The sequence below is a fragment of the Sebastes umbrosus genome, chromosome 1 (assembly GCF_015220745.1).
Source record: "Sebastes umbrosus isolate fSebUmb1 chromosome 1, fSebUmb1.pri, whole genome shotgun sequence".
Taxonomy (NCBI): Eukaryota; Metazoa; Chordata; class Actinopteri; order Perciformes; family Sebastidae; genus Sebastes; species Sebastes umbrosus.
Genome location: NC_051269.1, coordinates 41,067,490 through 41,087,065, shown reverse-complemented (window position 1 = coordinate 41,087,065; position 19,576 = coordinate 41,067,490). Strand labels below are relative to the sequence as shown.

Here is a 19,576-nt window from a genome sequence, read left to right as displayed (position 1 = left end):
TGAATGCTCTAGGTCTCTAGTCTGATCCATCCATCCTCTGAAAGCTCTAGGTCTTTAGTTTGTGGCTGTAAAGTTTCATGAGGCTGTGATTATTCTAGAGGTCACCACAGGTCATTTTATACAGAGAGGTCAAGTTTAAAAAAAATAGGTCTCACTGTATGAAATGTCTCCTATGGGGACTAACCTCATCACACATGAACACAGTTGGGCTCATTGGATCCACCAGAGTCTCAGCTTTACAGTGATATGATTTATTTACATATCAATTTATGTATTCAAAGACTGTTCAGGGACCCCAGTATGCAGAAATATTCAGATAGATCATTTTAGAACAGGAAAAATAACACATTTATACTGCATTCAAAACACTGCATGTGATTATCATAAAGTGGGCATGTCTGTAAAGGGGAGACTCGTGGGTACCCATAGAACCCATTTACATTCACATATCTGGAGGTCAGAGGTCAAGGGACCCCTTTGAAAATGTCCATGACAGTTTTTCCTCGCCAATATTTAGCCTGATATTGGAGCGTTATTTAACCTCCTTCCCAACAAGCTAGCATGACATGGTTCCTTAGGTTTTCTAGTTTTATATGATATCTAGCTCTGAACCTGCTACAGCCTCTGAAAGACAGTAAAGTTGGTTAGGATCATCTACCTGTAGGGCAGGTAGCGACGTTTTAAAAGCCCCACTACAGACGAGCAAAGAAACTCACCTCTCTTAACCAACATGGAGAAAAATACACAATAACTCAAAATTAATTACAAACAGAGTCAAGAGTTGGAGACCATACTTTTCCACCTTTGCATACCGAACACTATTATACTGGCTGGCAGATGAGTCATCTAAAGTCCGATGAGCTCACAGAGGGGAAACCTGAGATATTGTTTGTCTTAGTCTTTGTTTTGGTTTCCAGCACTCATCTTTAATCTGGTTGAACTGCAGCGCCCGCGGTGACTCATCTGGGGCTTTTACCTCTGTAAAGGTGTGGGGAGTGTATACTGTTTCAGTCGGTGCTATTTAAGGCTACTTCTCCAAGGCAAACAAATGTATTCTCTCAAACTCAAACACACACAAATATTGTCCTGCAGATATAAAGAGACACTTATCGCCCGTGGCCCGGACATGTGGGGGCAGGCAGAGATCGGTTCAGAGCCTCTGGCTGTTTCTTGGAAACTATGTTCTTCCTTCAAAGCTGCCGGGGGAAAATCTGTGATAACACGGTCAAGGTCAAGATACAGCAGACGGATACACACACATATATTATTTTCATTTAAAGGGGCTGTTTGTAACTTTTTACACGTATAAATCTACCGGGTCGGTGTCCCATGTGCGCGCTCGCATATGCGCGCGCTCGCAGCATATGCGCGCTCACGTGTGGCTACGCTGTTCAGACTCAGACTCCAACACAAACTACACGGAAGCACCAAAACCTCTTGGTTGTATCTAGTGAAGCCCGTCTGTTAAACAGTGTTGGATGCGGTCGGAGGACGCGGGGGAGACTGTAGCTTTGGTCTTCAGGGCCGGAGTCTCTGCTGTACTCTGCTCCTCTGCCTGCCTTCACTCACACACCACGCTCGTTCTCGCTCGACCTCTAGACGTTCATGCGCGCACACTACACACTGCAGAAGAGTTAGTTTAGCTCTGAGAATATCTAGTGAATGTACAGTGGATGTTTGTGCAGAAATAAATGCTGCAGCTCCTCCAGACCAACAGAGGTTTCCCGTGTCTTGTGAAGTGACGGGGCTCCGCAGAGAGAAACGTTATCGTCTCCGACCGGGTGCCGGTGTCTCCCTGTGGGCGCAGTCAGAGACGATAACGTTTCTCTTCCTGATCAGCCCCTCAAGTATTGTACTTAAGTACAATTTTGTCAGTGTGCTGACTTGACTATGACTTGCCCCAAACTGCATGCGATTATCATAAAGTGGGCATGTCTGTAAAGGGGAGACTCGTGGGTACCCATAGAACCCATTTACATTCGCTGATCTGGAGGTCAGAGGTCAAGGGACTTCTTTGAAAAGGGCCATGTCAGTTTTTTGAGCAAAATTTTGTGCAAGTTTGGAGCGTTATTTAGCCTCCTTCCCTTTGACAGCCCTAATCTACAGTATATGTTGAAAGTTTAATTGATTAATTTCCTGTCACCTATATTGTTTTGGCTCTAAATCTGATGTAATGAATTATGTGTAACGTTGTAATTAAGTGCAGCAGTGGAGTGTAATTCCTGTGTAATTGTCTGTGTGGTACGGTCTAGTCATGCCTAGGTGAGTGTAATCAAGACGCTCTCTTTGTTGCTGCTGTCAGGTGTGTGATAAGTGGTGGTCAGGGTGGGGAAAGATATTTCCTGCTGGCAGTTCCATGGAAACAAATTCATGTTTGACTTCCAGGTGAAGGTCTGGTGTCAGTGGGAACAGAAGGTGCAGAGTATCAGGAGACATTTGACTTTTTTTATGTTTCTGCCACACAGGCAGTGAGTCAGATCCACTAAAGATTAATTCTGGTAAAGGTGTAAACTGAAACCCACCATGATCCACTCTGGGTTTGTTTGTGCCACAAAATTATATAATTTACCTCAAAAACTCACATAAATCTGAACATTTATCAGATACATTTCAACAAGGAAGAATTGTGCTCCCTGTGGAGGAACATTGTGAGGTAGATGTGGCTTGCAAACTGTTTTGGCAATACTTGATATGTGATCCACTTATTTGTAATGGAGATCAAACAACCACAACACCAACATTGGCTTCACTTTCCTGCCTACTGTAGGAAAAGCACCTTTTACTGGCACACTCACACACACACACTCATGCAGTCAGAGTGTGCACACAAAAGGGTGGAGTTCAGTGGCGGCCGGCCAATAGAGACACAAAAAAACGGCGCCACAAACGTTCTCATTTTACAGCTAAACCGTGCACTACAAGATGATTCTGAAAACATGTGAGGAGAGAAATAGGCATTAACGTAACAGAATATTGATTCATGTTTGATCAGCGCTGCCTAGTTTGACCGTTTGGATCAGCTCTTACTGCTTGTTTTTCCTCAGGTCTGTGAAATCTTGCAGATGCCGTTAGGAGCACCGGAAGACACAAAGGAACATGATTTTTTTCAGGTTAGCTGTTTCATGTACTACTGTCACGATATAGCGATTTAGCGTTTTATAGAAATAACTTTTCTTAATCATATTTGCTCCAATCTCGCCGACTTCAGTTTTAAAGTACCAAACATAAAAGTACACATTATGCAGAATAATGTATATTATTGGATTACACTTATTGATGCATTAATGTGTTCATCACTTTAATGTTGCAGCTGGTAAAGGTGGAGCACATTGTAATGACTTTATATACTGCTGGGTTGTTTAATCTATAATAATACATCATTTATTCGTTGATTATATTTTGCATTAATAATCTGAATCTGTAAAGTAACTAAAGTTGTCAGATAAATGTAGTGGAGTAAAAAGTTTAATATTTCCCTCTGAGGTATAGTTGAGTAGAAGTAGAAAGTAGCAGAACATGGAAATACTCAAGTAAAGTACAAGTACCTCAAAATTGTACTTAAGTACAATACTTGAGTAAATATACTTAGTTACTTTCCACCACTGAGTACATGTTATACTATTGTGTTTTTCTAATCATTCTTTACTTTTCCTGTTGGAAATAAATTAATTGTTAATTATTTAACTGCAAAGTAGTAATGTGTTTTTGATACCTTCACTTTTTCTTTGCATTAAATCATACCGGGACGTTTGCTGAAATTGATTGGATGTGGCACCACAGCTCTACCTAGAAACATTTCCACCAGCCGCCACTGATAAAGGTGTAAAGTGAAACCCACCATGACTCACTCTGGATTGGTTTGTGCCATAAAATGATATCATTTACCTCAAAAACTCACATAAATCTGATCATTTATCAGATACATTTCAACAAAGAAGAATTGTGCTCCCTGTGGAGGAACATTGTGAGGTAGATGAGCAAACTGTTTTGGCAATACTTGATATGTATATAGTATAGTATGTCGAAAAATAGTATGTCGAAAATGTTATGAATAAAAGTCATGTATCTGATGATACAACACTACTGATGATGCGTCCTGTGCCAAATTGTCTTGAAATGTCCCAACCCAGGCAACCCTCCCACAAACTCTGAGAACCCCCACCTGCCAATTCTCAACCACTCCAAACAACAAGGTGAATTTCGTGGAAGTGCTCACCACCTATTGGCACAAGGGACAGATTTTAACACCACGTCCTGTGTTTTTTGATTTTGTGATCCACTTATTTGTAATGTAGATCAAACAACCACAGCACCAACATTGGTTTCACTTTCCTGCCAACTGTAAGAAAAGCACCTTTTACTGGCACACTCACACACACACTCATGCGGTCAGAGTGTGCACACAAAAGGGTGGAGTCGATACAGTGGAGTGTTTTTTTCTCACCCGAGGGGATCAGATCTCGACTTGATGATCCGGGAAGGAATCCAAAGGGAGGTTTCCAGGGAATTACGCAGCGTCAAACCTCAGCAGGGATGTGTTTCTGCTTCACTCTGGTGTGAAATCATTATCTCCAGTGGTCTGATTGTTATTTGGTTATAGATCTAGAAGCTAGACCAGTTTATGTTCACTCATGGAGCGCACCGCATTGGCCCCGCCGCGCGTCCAGCCGTCTCCTCGAGCTGTGCGTAAAAGCGCTTGGCTCCGGAGCGTCCTGCTCCATCACCACCGACCTGATCCCGGCGCAGAGAACGAGATCATAGTCCTGACTACCGGAATAGACCAGTACCTGCAGGAGGTCTTCCACCACCTGGCTTACACCAACCAGGACGACACGGTGTCGGCGGAGGACTTCACCTCGCTGTGCTCCGTGTTGGGACTCAAGAGAACCGGAGGAGATGATGAGGAGGATGAAGAGTTTATGGATGTGTGCTCCTCGCTGCCAGACCAGCTGTCCTTTAAAGACTTCCACTCGCGGCTCTGCGGGTATTTCCGTATGCGCAGCGTGCGTAAAGGCACCGGAGAGAGTTCTCCATGGCGCCTCCCGGTTACCGAGGACACCGAGCTGGTGGAGCGACAGATCCGGCTCCGGTGGCCGCGGATCAGACGGAGGAAATGTGTGAGTTTTGATCTGGAGAGGAACCGGAATGGACCCGGTAACCGGATGAATAAAGGTCGAACCGCAGAGGACCGAGAGTCAGGTACTGTACGATACGATACACTTGTAAATATCATTATAATGCTATATAGAATTACTGCATGTAGATATCATTATAATAATAATAAATGTATTTACTTCTCAAAACAGATGTTACAAAGTGCTTCACAAGACAATAAAAGCAGATAAATAGAGTAAAAGATATGATAACTGCTAAAACAGAACATATCAATAATAATAGAAGTGGTAAAATGGTAGGTCAAGTTGATAAAACAAATATACAGAATATATATACATAAATGTGTATAAATGTACACCATGCGTCCAGAAACGGATGTGTACATACATATATTTATACCCTTCTACTTATAGGAATGCTTTCCTAAAAAAAATTGCTTTCAAAAGTTTTTTAAAAGTGGATACAGAGTTAGATGATCGTATCTCTATAGGAAGTGCAATCCAGAGTTTGGAGCTCTGACAGCAAAAGCCTGATCGCCTCTAGTCACAAAATTGGACCTGGGAACAGCAAGAAGTAGCTGATCAGATGATCTCAGACCACGTACAGGCGTATAGGGTGTTAAGAGATCCGATATATATTCTGGGGTAAGACCAAGTTGTGCTTTAAAGGGACTATTTGTAACTTTCAGAAATGCTTGTTAACAGCGACACCTGTGGCCGTGAAGTCAACTAAAGTCAGCGTCCTGTTGCTCGCGCTTGTGCTCGCTCTAAATGGACATGAACGAGCATCGCACAACACAGTGAGTCTACACACGTCAACTAAAACCACAATATCACTCTATATTTCAGCTGCTTGGCAGTAATGTTAGCTGACCAGACGAAGGTCTCTCCATGAATCAATGCTGATACTAGTGTTGGCTTTTCCTGTCTCAGCCTCCCGACCGCGGCCGGAGGGAACAGGGGAGACACCGGAGTTTTAGTCGGAGACGATAACGTTTCTCTCTGTGGAGCCCCGTCACTTCACAAGACACGGGAAACCTCTGTTGGTCTGGAGGAGCTGCTGCAGTTATTTCTGCACAAACGTCCACTGAACATTCACTAGATATTCTCAGAGCTAAACTAACTCTTCTGCAGTGTGTAGTGAGCGCACATGCACGTGAGAGGTGGAGCAAGAACGTGCGCGGTGTGTGAGTGAAGGCAGGCAGAGGAGCAGAGGAGCAGTCTGAACAGCGCAGCCACACGGGAGAGCGCACATGCGAGCGCACATGAGACACCGACCCGGTAGATTTATACGTGTAAAAAGTTACAAACAGTCCCTTTAAAGCCTCCTGTGATCAGTGAGCGGTTCCAAAACTTCAGTTGTGGTGCTCATTACAGTTTATGGGGAATTATGCTGTGATGACTCTGTTGTTACCTTCTAACTATACTGTACTGAACACACATCAGTTCACTAATCTGCTCATTATCTGAGCAGAGATGGAGATAGACACAGAGCAGTAATAACAGTTCTGAGACAGTGTGTGGTAAGAGAGGAAGTAGTAAGCACCAATTACTTGAACCTATTTTATCTTAACATGTAACCTTTCATACTTTGTTTAGTGTGATTTCACACCTTCACCTTCACCATCACCTTCACCATCTGTTCTCTCATTCTGTCACTGATGGTGGAGGCAGAGATCAGACACTTTACGTAAGCAAATGTACCAATACATCAATGTAATAAGAGTCCCTGTGACTGACTGATATATTATATTATATGACATTTCTTAATACTGATGCATCCACGTGTACGCAGCATTTTACTGTTGGAGCTGCTGGAGGTGGAGCTGGTTTTATAGCTACTTTATATACAGTCAGGTAGTTTAGTGCAGTGGTTGGTTGCCAAGGTAGGGGTCGGGCCCCTCTAAAGGGTCACCTGATAAATCTGAGGGGTCGTGAGATGATTCATGAGAGAGAGAAGAAGAAAACACAAAGTACTGATACACAAAAATGTATTCATATTTTAAGCTTTAGACTCAAGTATTTTAGTAATGACACCAACTGTTCTATTAATATTTAACTCTTCTTCTTCTCCTCTTCCTCCTCCTCCTCCTTCTTCTTCCTCTTCTTCTTCTTCTTCTACTTCTTCTTGTTCTTCTTCTTGTTCTTCTCCTCCCTTTGCTTCTTCTTCTTCTACTTCTTCTTGTTCTTCTTCTTCTCCTCCTCTTCCTTCTACTTCTTCTTCTTCTTCTTCTTCTTCTTCTTCTTCTTCTCCTCCTCCAGATGAGGTATCAGCTCTGAGGGAGCTGGTGGAGGACCTCCGCTCGGCGCTGCAGGGTAGCGACGCTCGCTGCCTGGCCCTGGAGGTGGCCCTCTGTCGGGAGAGGAGCCGCACCGTCCCCTCCGGTCCTCTGTCCAGCTCCACCGCCACAGTCTCATCTCCCACAACGTCCATCACCCTCGTACAGGGCAAACTGGTACCAACACACAGAATCAAAGGTGCTGGAGGGGACGCGGCGAGGAGGTTGGCGAGGAGGCGGGACATAAGGGACCCCCTTGTGAGGGAGCTGAAGCTGATCCGCTCCGCCCGCGATGGGCAGCTGGAGGAGGCCATGAGATTCAACGAGCGTCTGGAGGAGGAGCTGCGGTGGGCGTACCAGGAGGTGCGTAAGTTCCACGTGGTGGAGTCAGCCCTGAGGAAGGAGAACGCTCAGATCAGGTTGGAGCTTTGTAGAGTTATCTGGATGAGTGGAGAGATGTTAGAGGGATGGGTTGATGATCTCTTGGATGATCTCCATCAGGAGGCGGGCGGAGGAGGCCAGGGAGGCTCTGAGTCTGGGGCTTCAGAGGGTCCGGATGATCCAGGAGCAGGCTCAGTCTGTACCGCAGCTCCAGTCCAGGATCACCCAGCTGGAGGCTGAACTGCACCAGTACAGGTACAGACACTGGGTGTGTGCACAGGCGTGTTCGTGCATCCATTTACACATCATTTGCCTCTGTACTCCACTGATTTGAAATTCAATGACTAAAGCCAGCAGCTTAAGTTACACACAGGCCACACTCAGTCTGAATTAGACTTTCAACAAACACCACTGCACTCACACAGACGCTTTCTTATACACAAAGGTTCAATAACCCACATACTGATGCACAAATGAGAGAGCCTCTACTCACAGTATTAGCTGATTGGCAATATTTGAGGTATGTTCTTTACCCTCAGATCCTGCTGCACCTGCATCCCTGACCCCGCCCATCAACAGATTTACCCAGTTGGAGCAGCAGACGCTTGTAGCAAGACAGGTGAGAGACTGAAACTGATGGATCACTGAGCAATATAGGGATCAGGAGTGAGTTCTAACCATAGACTGTTTATAAAGCTGGATGACATGACAGCTCTCTAAAAGTGAAGCCAAAACATCTGGAAGGACGGACTTATTACAGTCCTGTGACCGCCACAGATACCAGATTTCTTTCTTTTTTTTTGGTCAGAGCATTTGATTCATTGATCGCTGTCTGGATGTACTGAGAAGCTCAACAAATATGATAACAAATGTTATTGAAGATTACCAACTCTAGCTTTAATGTTATCAAGTACACCTGAGCTTTTCCTGCTGTGATGCGGAAAAGGTCTAGAGGGCACATGGAGTATTACTCTTTAACTAAAGCTCAACACAATTAAAAAAAAAGGTAAAGTAACTGCTTACTGTTTGCAGAGTGTCTGCAGAGAGCGGTGGAAGGGAGAGCTGCCTCTGATGAAGAGGAGGAGGAGGACAGAGGGACGAGGGAGGAAGGACAGTGCTGCCTGTTGGAGGTGAAGAAGCACCGACTGCACGGCTGTGGCAAAGGGTAAGCTGACATCTGACACACCGCCGCTGTGGACACCGTCTTCCAAATGCCAGATGTTACTTTTTCTCTCTCTTCTTCCTCCAGATGTCAGAACCATGTGGTCCATCGGAGTCACCTGCACGATACAAAGCTCATCAGCTCTTTAAAGGACAGCAGGGGGCGCTGCAGCCTGAAGGGACAAAACCAGGAGCAGCCGGATGGAAGCAGAGAAAAAGAAAAGGTGGGAGAGAGAAACGTGGTTAAAAGACGCCTCGTTGAAAGTGCAGACTAATGCTTGATTTATGCTCACCACATCCGCGATGGTCGCAAGTGTCCGCACGGCCAAAGTGACGTCATACCATCAGACACGGCCCTTCGCTGGGGTTCGGTGCAGCAGCTTTTTGCTCATCTGCGCACATCCAAATGTTTTCTACATGGATGCGGATGGGCGGTGAAAATGGAGAACTTTGAGGAGTTTTGCCGCGAGGAGAAATCACGGAGTATAAAAGATTCAAACTCTCCCTTGTCACGATTCCACGTCAGCTCATGTCCGTGCGGAAAGTATAACTGAAGCTTAAGTCGCGACCTGTTTTTTGAAGCTCTGGAAGCGTAATGTCAGATTAGGTAGCGGGGGAAATGTATACACCGTCTTTTCAAAATAAACTTCTGTGTTAACAAGAAGACTACTTGGTTAGGGTTAGGAAAAGATAGGGTCGTGTCTAGAGGGGAGCCCGCAAATTGCAAATTCTGAACTGAGATCTGCAGAAACTCTCACGAGACTCGCTGCCTGATGACCTCTCCTAACTTTAACTATTTGAGGTCAATGCCAGCTCCCTTCTAGCCACTATCAAAAGATCATGGTTTGGGATAAAATATGTACGTTTGTTAAGTAAAGTTACGTACCTTTACAAAGTTATTTAACTTTTATTTCACTACGGGACACAAAACACGTTCTCCTGGGTGAAAATCCCCCGACGTCCTCCCTATGTGGACTTTGTCGCTGTTTATACTACCTCACCTGTCTTCCTCCGTTACTCCCGCCATAACTACGGCCACGTAGAGCGTCATAGTTTGAAGCGTAGCGCCGCTGACCGAGCTTGACGAGAACGGGCTGCCCCTTGCTAATAACTTGAGTTTGTCTCTTTGGCTTCAACCTGTGAGGTTTAATTCACCCGTCATCATGTTTCTGCACACAGAGCAGTTCTGAACTAGAACTAGGTCCTTTTTCACAGCAGCCACTTTGACATGAAGTCATTGCAGGATGAACACAGGTATAATTAATGACATTAATTAAGGCCCTGTTCCATTTAGGTGTGCCAGGGCTCTGGTATAAAGCACGCTGGATGACTGGAATGGCTGAGACGCTAAATAGAACGGGACCATCATTCATTTCATCAGTTACACCTGTGTTCACTCTGCAGTTACACGTCAACACGGCTGCTGTGAAAAGGCTCTGACATTGTGTTTATTGTAATCGTACTTCCACTCCCTCGTATATTTGAAGTTGCTCACCCTACAAGGAACAGCCTATTAAGAGAATTTATTAAACAGGTTAATATTGAGTCATCTGACTACTAACAGAGAGTTTAGGAGCTTGTTTGCATTCATTGGTTCTTCATCCTGTTTGCACAGAGGCCCGAGGAAGAGGAGGACAAGACGAAGCTGGAGGAGAAACTCACCGACGCTCTCACACTGCTGCTGCAGTTACGCAACAAGGTTCACGCACACACACACACACACACACGCACACACACACACACACACACACACACACACACACACACACACACACACACACACACACACACACACGCACACGCGCGCGCGCACGCACACACACACACACACACACACACACACACACACACACACACACACACACGCACACACACACGCACACACACACACACACACACACACACACACACAGCTCTTCACTGCCATCTAGTGTTTATTCCATCCCAGTTGGACATTAGTGAGCTACTGAGACAGATTCCTGAGACAGATTCCTTCAATATCTATTATTATATAATGTTTATTTCGGAAGGACACATTATATACAGGAATAATGACAGTACATTTTATTTTATTTAAACTGAACGGATATAGTGAAACTCTGTGTAAGATACATGCCAGTAATTTGAATGTGTGAATTGTTTTTCTTTTTTTATGTCCTTCCTTTTTTAATATAATTGTTATGTTAATTAATAATAAAAAATAATAGAAATAATAAAACAATATTAAATAAATAAAAATACATTATTAAATAAATAGACTTAATAAAATATATAAATCAACCAAATATTTGTGAGATAATTGGAAGAAAATATTAAAACTTTTGAATCAATTCATTGTTATGAAATGTTTTTGAAATTTCATTATTATGCATTTAATAATATAGTTTCATTGATATAATTTTTTTTATTTCAGTATGGAAACCTTTATTCAAATGTCTTTTATTTCATAATGGCATTTCTTTTCCAATGACACTTTTATACCAATGACACATTTTATTTAATAATATTAGTTTTCATGACAGTTGTGTTGTCCCTGCCCTCTGACATTATTATTATTATTATTATATTACATTATGAAATAAAAAAAGTGACATATTGAAATTAAAATGTGGCATGAAATAAAAGTGTTATTGGGTAAAATGCAATGAAATCAAATCAGACTTTTGAAAAAGGATTTTGAAGTTTAAATTTCTATCGTGAAATAAAAATGAACTCCTATCCTAACATTTACTTAAAATACTTAATTTATATATTTAATACAATTTATTCAGGTGATTATATATTTCATAATGACTTATGTATTCAATATTGAACACTTCGTCTTCCATACCGTTCACCTGATGATGTACAGTATGCATGGTCGTTTTGGGAGCCAAATGGCAAACAACCTATTCTGTCATTTAGGTACGAGGACGTGTTGGTTTTTCACGTTGTATATTTCTTTCTATAAATAATAAGTCAAACGTGTCTCTCTCTGTCTATGTTTAGAACGTGTCCCGTAGGTTCCTGTGGAAGATCGTGATGGACACTCTGGACGTGTGCAGCCGGAGTGGAGACGGTAGGAGTCGCTGTTCTTCATCTTCCAGTTGTCCCAGTCTCATATGTTTGTGTTGCTCGCTGCTAAAAAATGATCCTCAATGTCCCCTCCAGGTCCTTCTCAGGTGCTGCAGGTAGCTGACGCCCTCTGCGTCCGGCTGTCCTCCCGGGATCTCCATGGAAACGGAGGAGATGATGAAGAGAAACCGCTGGTTCCGTCTTCAGGGTGTCAAACCAGCGGCGTCAACCCGCTGCTCATCTCCTGTTAGATAAGCTCCTACTGTGGTGCTCATCCTTTCCCCTCTCGTTTATCTTTGCACCCATGTAAGATGTATTTAAAGATTCATTTTATTCACTTTTTATGTGTTTTATTTTGTATCTATTTAATGCCAATGATTAAATATTTTTATCCGAACCCTTCCAGTGTAAGAGTTGATACAGAGAGCTCTGACATGATGAAACATAATCAATGTTGGAGGTCAAAGTTATGAGTTATTCATATACTTAAGTAAGTGGATCAACTTTAAAGGCGTGATTTAATCTATTTATAGTGTCTAAACTGCACTTGAACGCATCGTTAACCTCATAAAGGATGAAACAAAACACACTAAGTTGTAAATAGGTAAATAAGTCTAGTTCATTTCTTTTAAGTGTGCACAAACCTTTTGATTCATTGGTTCAAGGTGGGAGGAGTGGAACGATTTTAATCTGAGTTTTGTGCACGGCTTCTGTGGTTTTAATAAAACAAATAATTTTAATAACTATTTAAATTCAGTCAGAATAAAAAAAACAACTTAAAACATGCTGAGGTGGAAGGTATCTTTTTCAAGTGCTGCATATTTAAGTACAAATCTGAGGTATTTGTACTTTACTATTTCCATTTAATGCTACTTAATACTTCTACTCCATCACATTTCAGAGGGAAATGTACTTTTTACTCCTATATACTGCTATATATAAACAAAAAAAGACAAATACACAAAAGGAAACCAGCAGCAACAAGACAAACGGACAATTAAAAACACAAAACATCTGAAGAAATAATATCAAGCTTCTATTTGTTGTCTGACTCGACTAAACCAGAGTCCTACTGTATATAAACTGCTGAAGTTTTAGAGCATTTTTCAGACTTTTTTTGGGACACTAATTTCTTTAACGCATTAACGCAACTGGCGATTTCGGAGGTTGTAGCGGGCTCAGTTTTAAAGCTAGAGTGGAATCCATTGGTACCAACCATGTCATACTAGCTTGTCGAGAAGGAGGTTAAAAAACGCTCCAAACTTGCGCTAAATTTTGGCGATGAAAAACTCTCATGGCCATTTTCAAAGGGGTCCCTTGACCTCTGACCTCCAGATCAGTGAATGTAAATGGCTTCTATGGGTACCCACGAGTCTCCCCTTTACAGACATGCCTACTTTATGATAATCACATGCAGTTTGGAGCAAGTCATAGTCAAGTCAGCACACTGACACACTGACAGCTGTTGTTGCCTGTTGGGCTGCAGTTTGACATGTTATGATTTTAGCTTTTTCTTTTATGCTAAATGCAGTACCTGTGAGGGTTTCTAGACAATATCTGTCATTGATTTGTGTTGTTAATTGATTTCCAAAAAATAACTACAGTATATACACACGTTTGCATAATGCAGCATATTTGCCCACTCCCATGTTGATAAGAGTATTAAATACTTGAGAAATCTCCCTTTGAGGTTCATTTTGAACAGATAAAAAATGTTTGATGAATGACACGATTTGTAATCTCTAGCCAATGATCAACAACTGCTTCTGAACATCTGTACTGAGAACAGATGAGCAGACTGGAGTGTATTAATCCCGTCAGATCGCCGACACACGAACAGCAAAAACAGACAATAAGATGGAGGGATGGTATGAAATAATATAGTCCTTTATTTCCAGCAATTTACAAAGTCCTGCAGGGAGAGAGCCTTCCTCCAGCGTTTACAAGGAGAACACACAGACAATGCAAAGACCTCGACCCCCCTTCAGTGAGACCGGTACATGGCTTTAACATCTCAGAGAGCTGAGCTGGGACAGGTGGAGGTGGAGGTTCAGAGTCTGAATCAGAAAAAGGCTCCATGTGGATGTGGCAGCCTGAGGATCAGCGCCGGGCCCCGTGAGTTCAGGGGGCTCCAGGGTTTGAAGCACTGAGGTTAACAAGGCAGTAGGTGGGTGACGGGTTCTTAAAACCTGACATATACAGGAGGAAACATCTGGAATCATACGGGGAAGTTACATCTTGTCATTTTGCACTTGTTTTTTTTATGGGTGGAAATCTTAACTTAACTCCAGACCTGTAAAACCAGCCTCGCCTGTAAGCTTGTAACTGCTGCTACCAGCCCTCCTCTCCACTGCCGCATCATATAAAGTCATTATTATTACATTACAATCATAATCAACTCACTGTACATCTTTTTTTATTAATCAAAGCTAATTAAAGAGACGCTACTCTGTGGCGAACCTAGCTCCTGATTGGTTACTCTGAGTCGAGCTTGGGTCTGATAGGTTAAGGCCATTCTATGTCTTATAAGTATGCTTTCTCCTGCGTGTGTGACAGGGTGTGTGTGTGTGTGTGTGAGGTGTGTGTTAGGCACCGTGCTATTCATTAACCTCACCGCGGCCGGCGAGCACCGAGAAGCTCTACTGGCCTTTTATAGCAAAGAAAAAAAAAACATAAAAGAGAAGATAAAAATAACAGACATGGTGACAAAGAGCCAAAATGAAATGACAAAATAAACAACCTTATATATAGAATAAATATAATATGTACAATTTGCTTTGTGTGCATCTAAAAATAAATAGACAAAGCATTACTTTCCCCCTTAATAGAAGTATTCACAACTTTCCATTGACACAGAGAACGCAGAACGCCGGCACCTGGTCAGTGAGAGAGTGGAGGGGAACCGATGGAAGGATGCAACTTTTACAACAAGTCAAACGCTGTAGAAAAGAAGACAGAAGAAACGTCTCTCCCGGGTGGACATGTTTTAAATCCAGAGAAGATGCACTGAAAAAACGTTTTAGAGAATCCCTGCGGTGCCCTCTGGTGTCCGTTTATGCAGATTACAGTACTTTGTGCCAGCGTGGAGAGGGTTGCTTCGTCTTTAAAACAAAGCGGTTGTTTGCTCGATGAAATTTACGACACAAAACAATAATCATGAAAAGTTAAAAAGATTAAGGAAACGAGGAAAGGAATAGAAAAAAAATCACAATTTTAACTTAATTGACAAGTAAAAAAAAAAAAGAAAAAATCAGTCACACCAAAAGAAAAGATTTTTTTTAAAATAATCAAGTTTTTGCACGTTCACATTATATGTGCCCTGCACATGCATTCTGCTGGCCCCTTCGAAAGTCGACAAGTCAAGCATCACATGCAGGTTTCTCCTATAAGACACCGGGCCGTCGTCTGTACTCGGTACAGTCACGACTTCCTTTATTCATTCTCCTCCTCAGCTGTGAGACCTCAAAGAAAGAGTCAGCTCGGGGCGGCTGAGTCTCAAAGTCTGGTGGCAGATAGTGTTCGTTTGTTTTAGGGAGGTCGGACGAAGGTTAAACCGATTTTGCCCTTTTGATTAAACATTGTCCTCTCAGTCATTCACTTACTAAAGCTCAGGCTCCTCCTGACCACAGAGATTATTGTTATTTCATTTTCATTTAATTATATGTGTGACATATGGAAGCCCTGAGAGGAAAGTGAGAAAAAAAAAAGTCTGATCCAAATTGTTTTTCACTGCTGTGTTTATGACTTAAGAACAGGTAAAAAAAGGGTTTTCCCAGGATAATCTTCCTAAGTTCTCGGATAATTTTTTTGTATTTTTCCTTTTTTATGTGTGAAACAAATGGAGAAAAAACTGTTTTGACAGGTGAAAAAAAAAGTTTTTCCAAAATATATATTTTTTAAATTTCTTTTTTCATCTGTGAAAAAGGAAAAAATGATTTTCCAGGTAAAAAAATAGTTCTGGCAGGACCATTTTACTTTTTTTTCGTCTGTAAAAACAGGCAGGTGAAAAAAATATTTTTGTCAGGATAATTTGACAATAAAGTGTTTATGAGAATAAAAACAATTTAGATCACCAGAATTTATTTTGTCTCTTGCCTCTCGGGGCTTCTGTAGTGTCGAGAGAAAAAACAACATTTTCTAGAATTTGTACTCTACAGAGTCTGAAACAAACAAACAAAAAACCCTAAATGAAATCCTCCTCGGTGCTCGGTCACACCAGAATCAGAAGTTAAGTGACAAAAACGACTTAGTCAGTTTTAGGAAAAGATCGTGGTTTGGGTTAAAATAACTCCGGAAGTGGCGTAACTTAAGTACGGAAGTTACGTGACGAATAATTCAACTTTGAGTTGTGGTTTCACCCGGGACAAAAAGTCCGGTGTTTTATGACCTACCTATCCACCCCGACTTCCTCCCTACACGCCGTTCGCTGCTCTTTATACTTCCTGGTTCACAATTACGTGGATTATATCAGAATTGATTTCATGCTGATCATCCGTGTCCATGTACACGAATCAATACATCCAATTTCGTGACTATTTCACAAACTGCTGTGCGACTAGGCCGGCCATGCGTGAACATGTTGGCGTTCAGTTGGCTGAGCTCTGCAGGTTATTTCCAGTGCGCTGCAGCATGTTGAGCCTCTTGTCACTTACTGTAAGCCAACAACAACAACTACCTCCTGCTCCAGTAGAGAGCGGGCCGATGGTTTCAGACCGCTGCTATCCTCACCTGGAACAGCTCGAGGCTTAATAAGACCTCTCTGACCTGAGGTGAGGTCTGTGTGTGTGTGTTTGTGTGTCAGGTGTACCCACACATTCCTAACTGACACTTGTCTGGCCATTTTCCACGTACTACTTTCCACTGTTTCTGTGTGTTTGCTGCTCAAACGAAGAAGAATAATCTTACTCAGGGCGTTTCATACGGCAGATTTTAGTAGATTTGGCCAAAAAAAAGAAAGTTAGAGGAATAAAATACATCATTAACAGTAACACTTTATAATAACCATCATTTATAAATGGTAAATTGATAGCTAATTTAACTTAATTAATAGTTATTTTACTGTTAACAAACAACAAAATAAAATTAATAATGTTTAAGAATTATTAGTAATGCTATAATTTATGTTATTTTAACAGTTTATTGTTGCACACATTATATCATTTTATGTACTATATAAATAAGTATTTGTTAATGATTATGAAATGATTTGTAAACCTTTAAGAAATTGTTTGTAAACAACTATAAACATTATTTGGATGGATATTATAAAGTTGCAACTGATGATTATAATACCTTGTTAAATGGTTAATAATTGGTTTGTAAAGCGTCTATAAACCTTATTTAAATAGATAGTTAAATAGAAAAACGTTAGAAAAAGGTCAGAAAAAAAGTCTGAAGAAAGTTGGAAAAAAGTTTTTAAGAAAAGTAAAAAGTAAAAACAAAAAAAACAAAACGAAAAATGTCTGAAAAAAAAAGTTAAAAAAAAACAACAACCCCAAAAATTCCAAAAAATTAAAAAAAAAAAATTCCAAAAAAGTTAAACAAAATTCAAAAAAGTCATAAAAATGTTGAAAAATGCAAGACGCCGCATCGCCCTGTTGGGGTTTATTTCACAACAATGTAAAGAAATAACAGACCATAGAACGCTGTGATTGACCAATCAGAATCGAGTATTCAACAAAGCCGTGTAATAATGGTTAATAATTGATAGTCAGCAAATTTCCCCGCTGTGGGACTAATAAAGGAATTCTTATCTTAGCTTATCTAGTTGGTTTCTGGTCCATCTATCTACGTAATGTTTATAGAGGTTTTACAAATCATTTTGTATTCATGAACAAATACTAAATATAGTGTTAATGTTATAATGTGTGCAACAATAAACTGTTAATAAATAGTTTGCTAATGTAATCAGAATGTAATTGTTATGTTTCTTATCAGCTATGATAAACACTATTTATTTCATATTACACAAACTAATGATAAAATGACAATGATAAAAATAGCATTACTGATTATTATTAATTAGCATTTCGTTGTTTGTAATTGGAAAATAATTATGAAACTTAGTTTAATTAACTATCATTTATAAATGATGGTTATTATAAAGAGCATTAATTAGGGGCATTAATCTCAACTGCTGACAAAAGCAGAAGTAAATCCCTTCTTCTAGTGGCTGACGTGAGCGTTTGTTGGATTGTGATCTGACCTCAGATTTCATATATTCCTAATTCTGGAGCCCTGAACTGAGAGGGAAGTAAGCGTGGGAATTACAACCTTGAGTTCTGTTCCTGTTCGGCTCAAATGAAGCAGACGGGAGGGACGCCAAAAGGGATTTGATCTTGTTACGTTTGTGGTCCGGTCCCCCCTGTAGTAAAAATCCTCCTGTCACAAAGCCAGGGTAAAACAGAGAGAACAGCTACCAGAGATGAGACACATATGATATTCATTCTGTATAATATGACAGAGCACTTGGTGATTAAGCATTCGAGGCTTGTTTGGATATATATATATTTTTTTGCTGTCTTGGTTTCAAGTGTTAAAACTTGACGTTTAAAAACGGGAGGGCTAACGTCCCCATTGAAAATAATGAGGACCAGCCCTGCATGTCATATCGATTCATATCAAATGCATTATTATTCATCAACAATTATAATCATTGTCAATAATAGCAAAAGTAGTAGGACTCAGTTATTAGGTAAAGTATAGGAGGAGGAGGAGGAGGAGGAGTGGAGTTTTGTTCACTGGTTGAGGTGTTGAAACACAGAGAGTGTCCGGTGCATCAGTGTCCTGATATCCTGAAGATGAAACGCTACCGCCCCTACAGGTGCTACACCACCAATCAGAGCCCTACAGGAGATTAGCCCTTTTATAGTAGACAGCGTCCACTGTCAGATAACGCTACGTTCGTCACTGTCCGTGCGTGCGTGCGAGCGTAGAGTATGTGTGCGTGTGTCGCTGTGTGCGTGCCTTCAGTTGCCTGCGTTAGCGTCTCTGTCCCCGATGAACCAGCGCATGTGGAAGCAGAGGGCGAGGAAGCCGGTCCCAAGCAGGTCACCCAGAGCCGTCAGGTAGGGGATGGAGAAGTTGTCGGGGTCCATGCCTCGGCCCCACATCCAGTGCACCATCCAGTCCGCCAGGTAGAGCAGGATTATCACCTGGAGGAGGGCAGAAGCAGAACAACACTGTTGTTTACAGGAAGGTTGTATTTTGATATAGGGGCATTTTTTTTCAGACCAAGTACAAGTACAAGTATTTACATTTGGGCACTCGCCGATACCGAGTACCGATACCGAGTACCGATACCGAGTACCGATACGAGTACTTCTCTGTGCCAAAAGACCCTCGTTAACAGCTAGCTGGAGGGTGTGAGCGACACACGGCAGGTTGAGGAGTCCCGCGTACGAGGCGGTGTGCCGCGATGTCTGCAACCCACCCGACCCGTCTGGAAACACGGACCAAGGAGTCTAACGCCCTCGGGTGCAAGCAAAACCACGTGGCGCAATGAAAGTGATGGTCGGCCCTCGCCGGCGAAGGTGTGATCCCGGCCCAGCGGCCCGTCTCGAAAGATGGTGACGCCAGGTTAACGTC

At 41.8% G+C, this 19,576-nt stretch overlaps 2 protein-coding genes and 1 long non-coding RNA gene across 4 annotated transcripts in view; 1 reads left to right on the top strand and 2 right to left on the bottom strand.

The window, feature by feature from the left end:
- Positions 1–4,212: 4,212 nt before the first annotated feature.
- si:ch211-112f3.4 (EF-hand and coiled-coil domain-containing protein 1) lies at positions 4,213–12,386 on the top strand. Its single transcript, XM_037769658.1, has 9 exons — positions 4,213–5,199; positions 7,377–7,812; positions 7,895–8,029; positions 8,314–8,393; positions 8,807–8,939; positions 9,024–9,159; positions 10,551–10,634; positions 11,924–11,993; positions 12,086–12,386. The coding sequence occupies exons 1-9, from the start codon at positions 4,632–4,634 to the stop codon at positions 12,238–12,240; spliced, it is 1,797 nt and encodes a 598-aa protein (XP_037625586.1). The 5' UTR covers positions 4,213–4,631; the 3' UTR covers positions 12,241–12,386.
- LOC119488239 lies at positions 12,381–13,111 on the bottom strand. The gene is made up of 2 exons (XR_005206900.1): positions 12,554–13,111; positions 12,381–12,512 (listed from the first exon to the last, which is right to left on the bottom strand). It is a non-coding gene; the product is annotated as an uncharacterized LOC119488239 (long non-coding RNA).
- Positions 13,112–18,414: 5,303 nt separating this feature from the next.
- Positions 18,415–19,576, bottom strand: part of slc41a1 (solute carrier family 41 member 1) — a 32,624-nt gene continuing 31,462 nt past the window's right edge. For both annotated transcript variants that reach the window (XM_037769673.1, XM_037769681.1), the window contains one exon: positions 18,415–19,143. In XM_037769673.1, the coding sequence (XP_037625601.1) occupies positions 18,958–19,143 (186 nt within the window). In that variant the 3' untranslated portion in view covers positions 18,415–18,957. The remainder of the gene's footprint in view (positions 19,144–19,576) is intronic.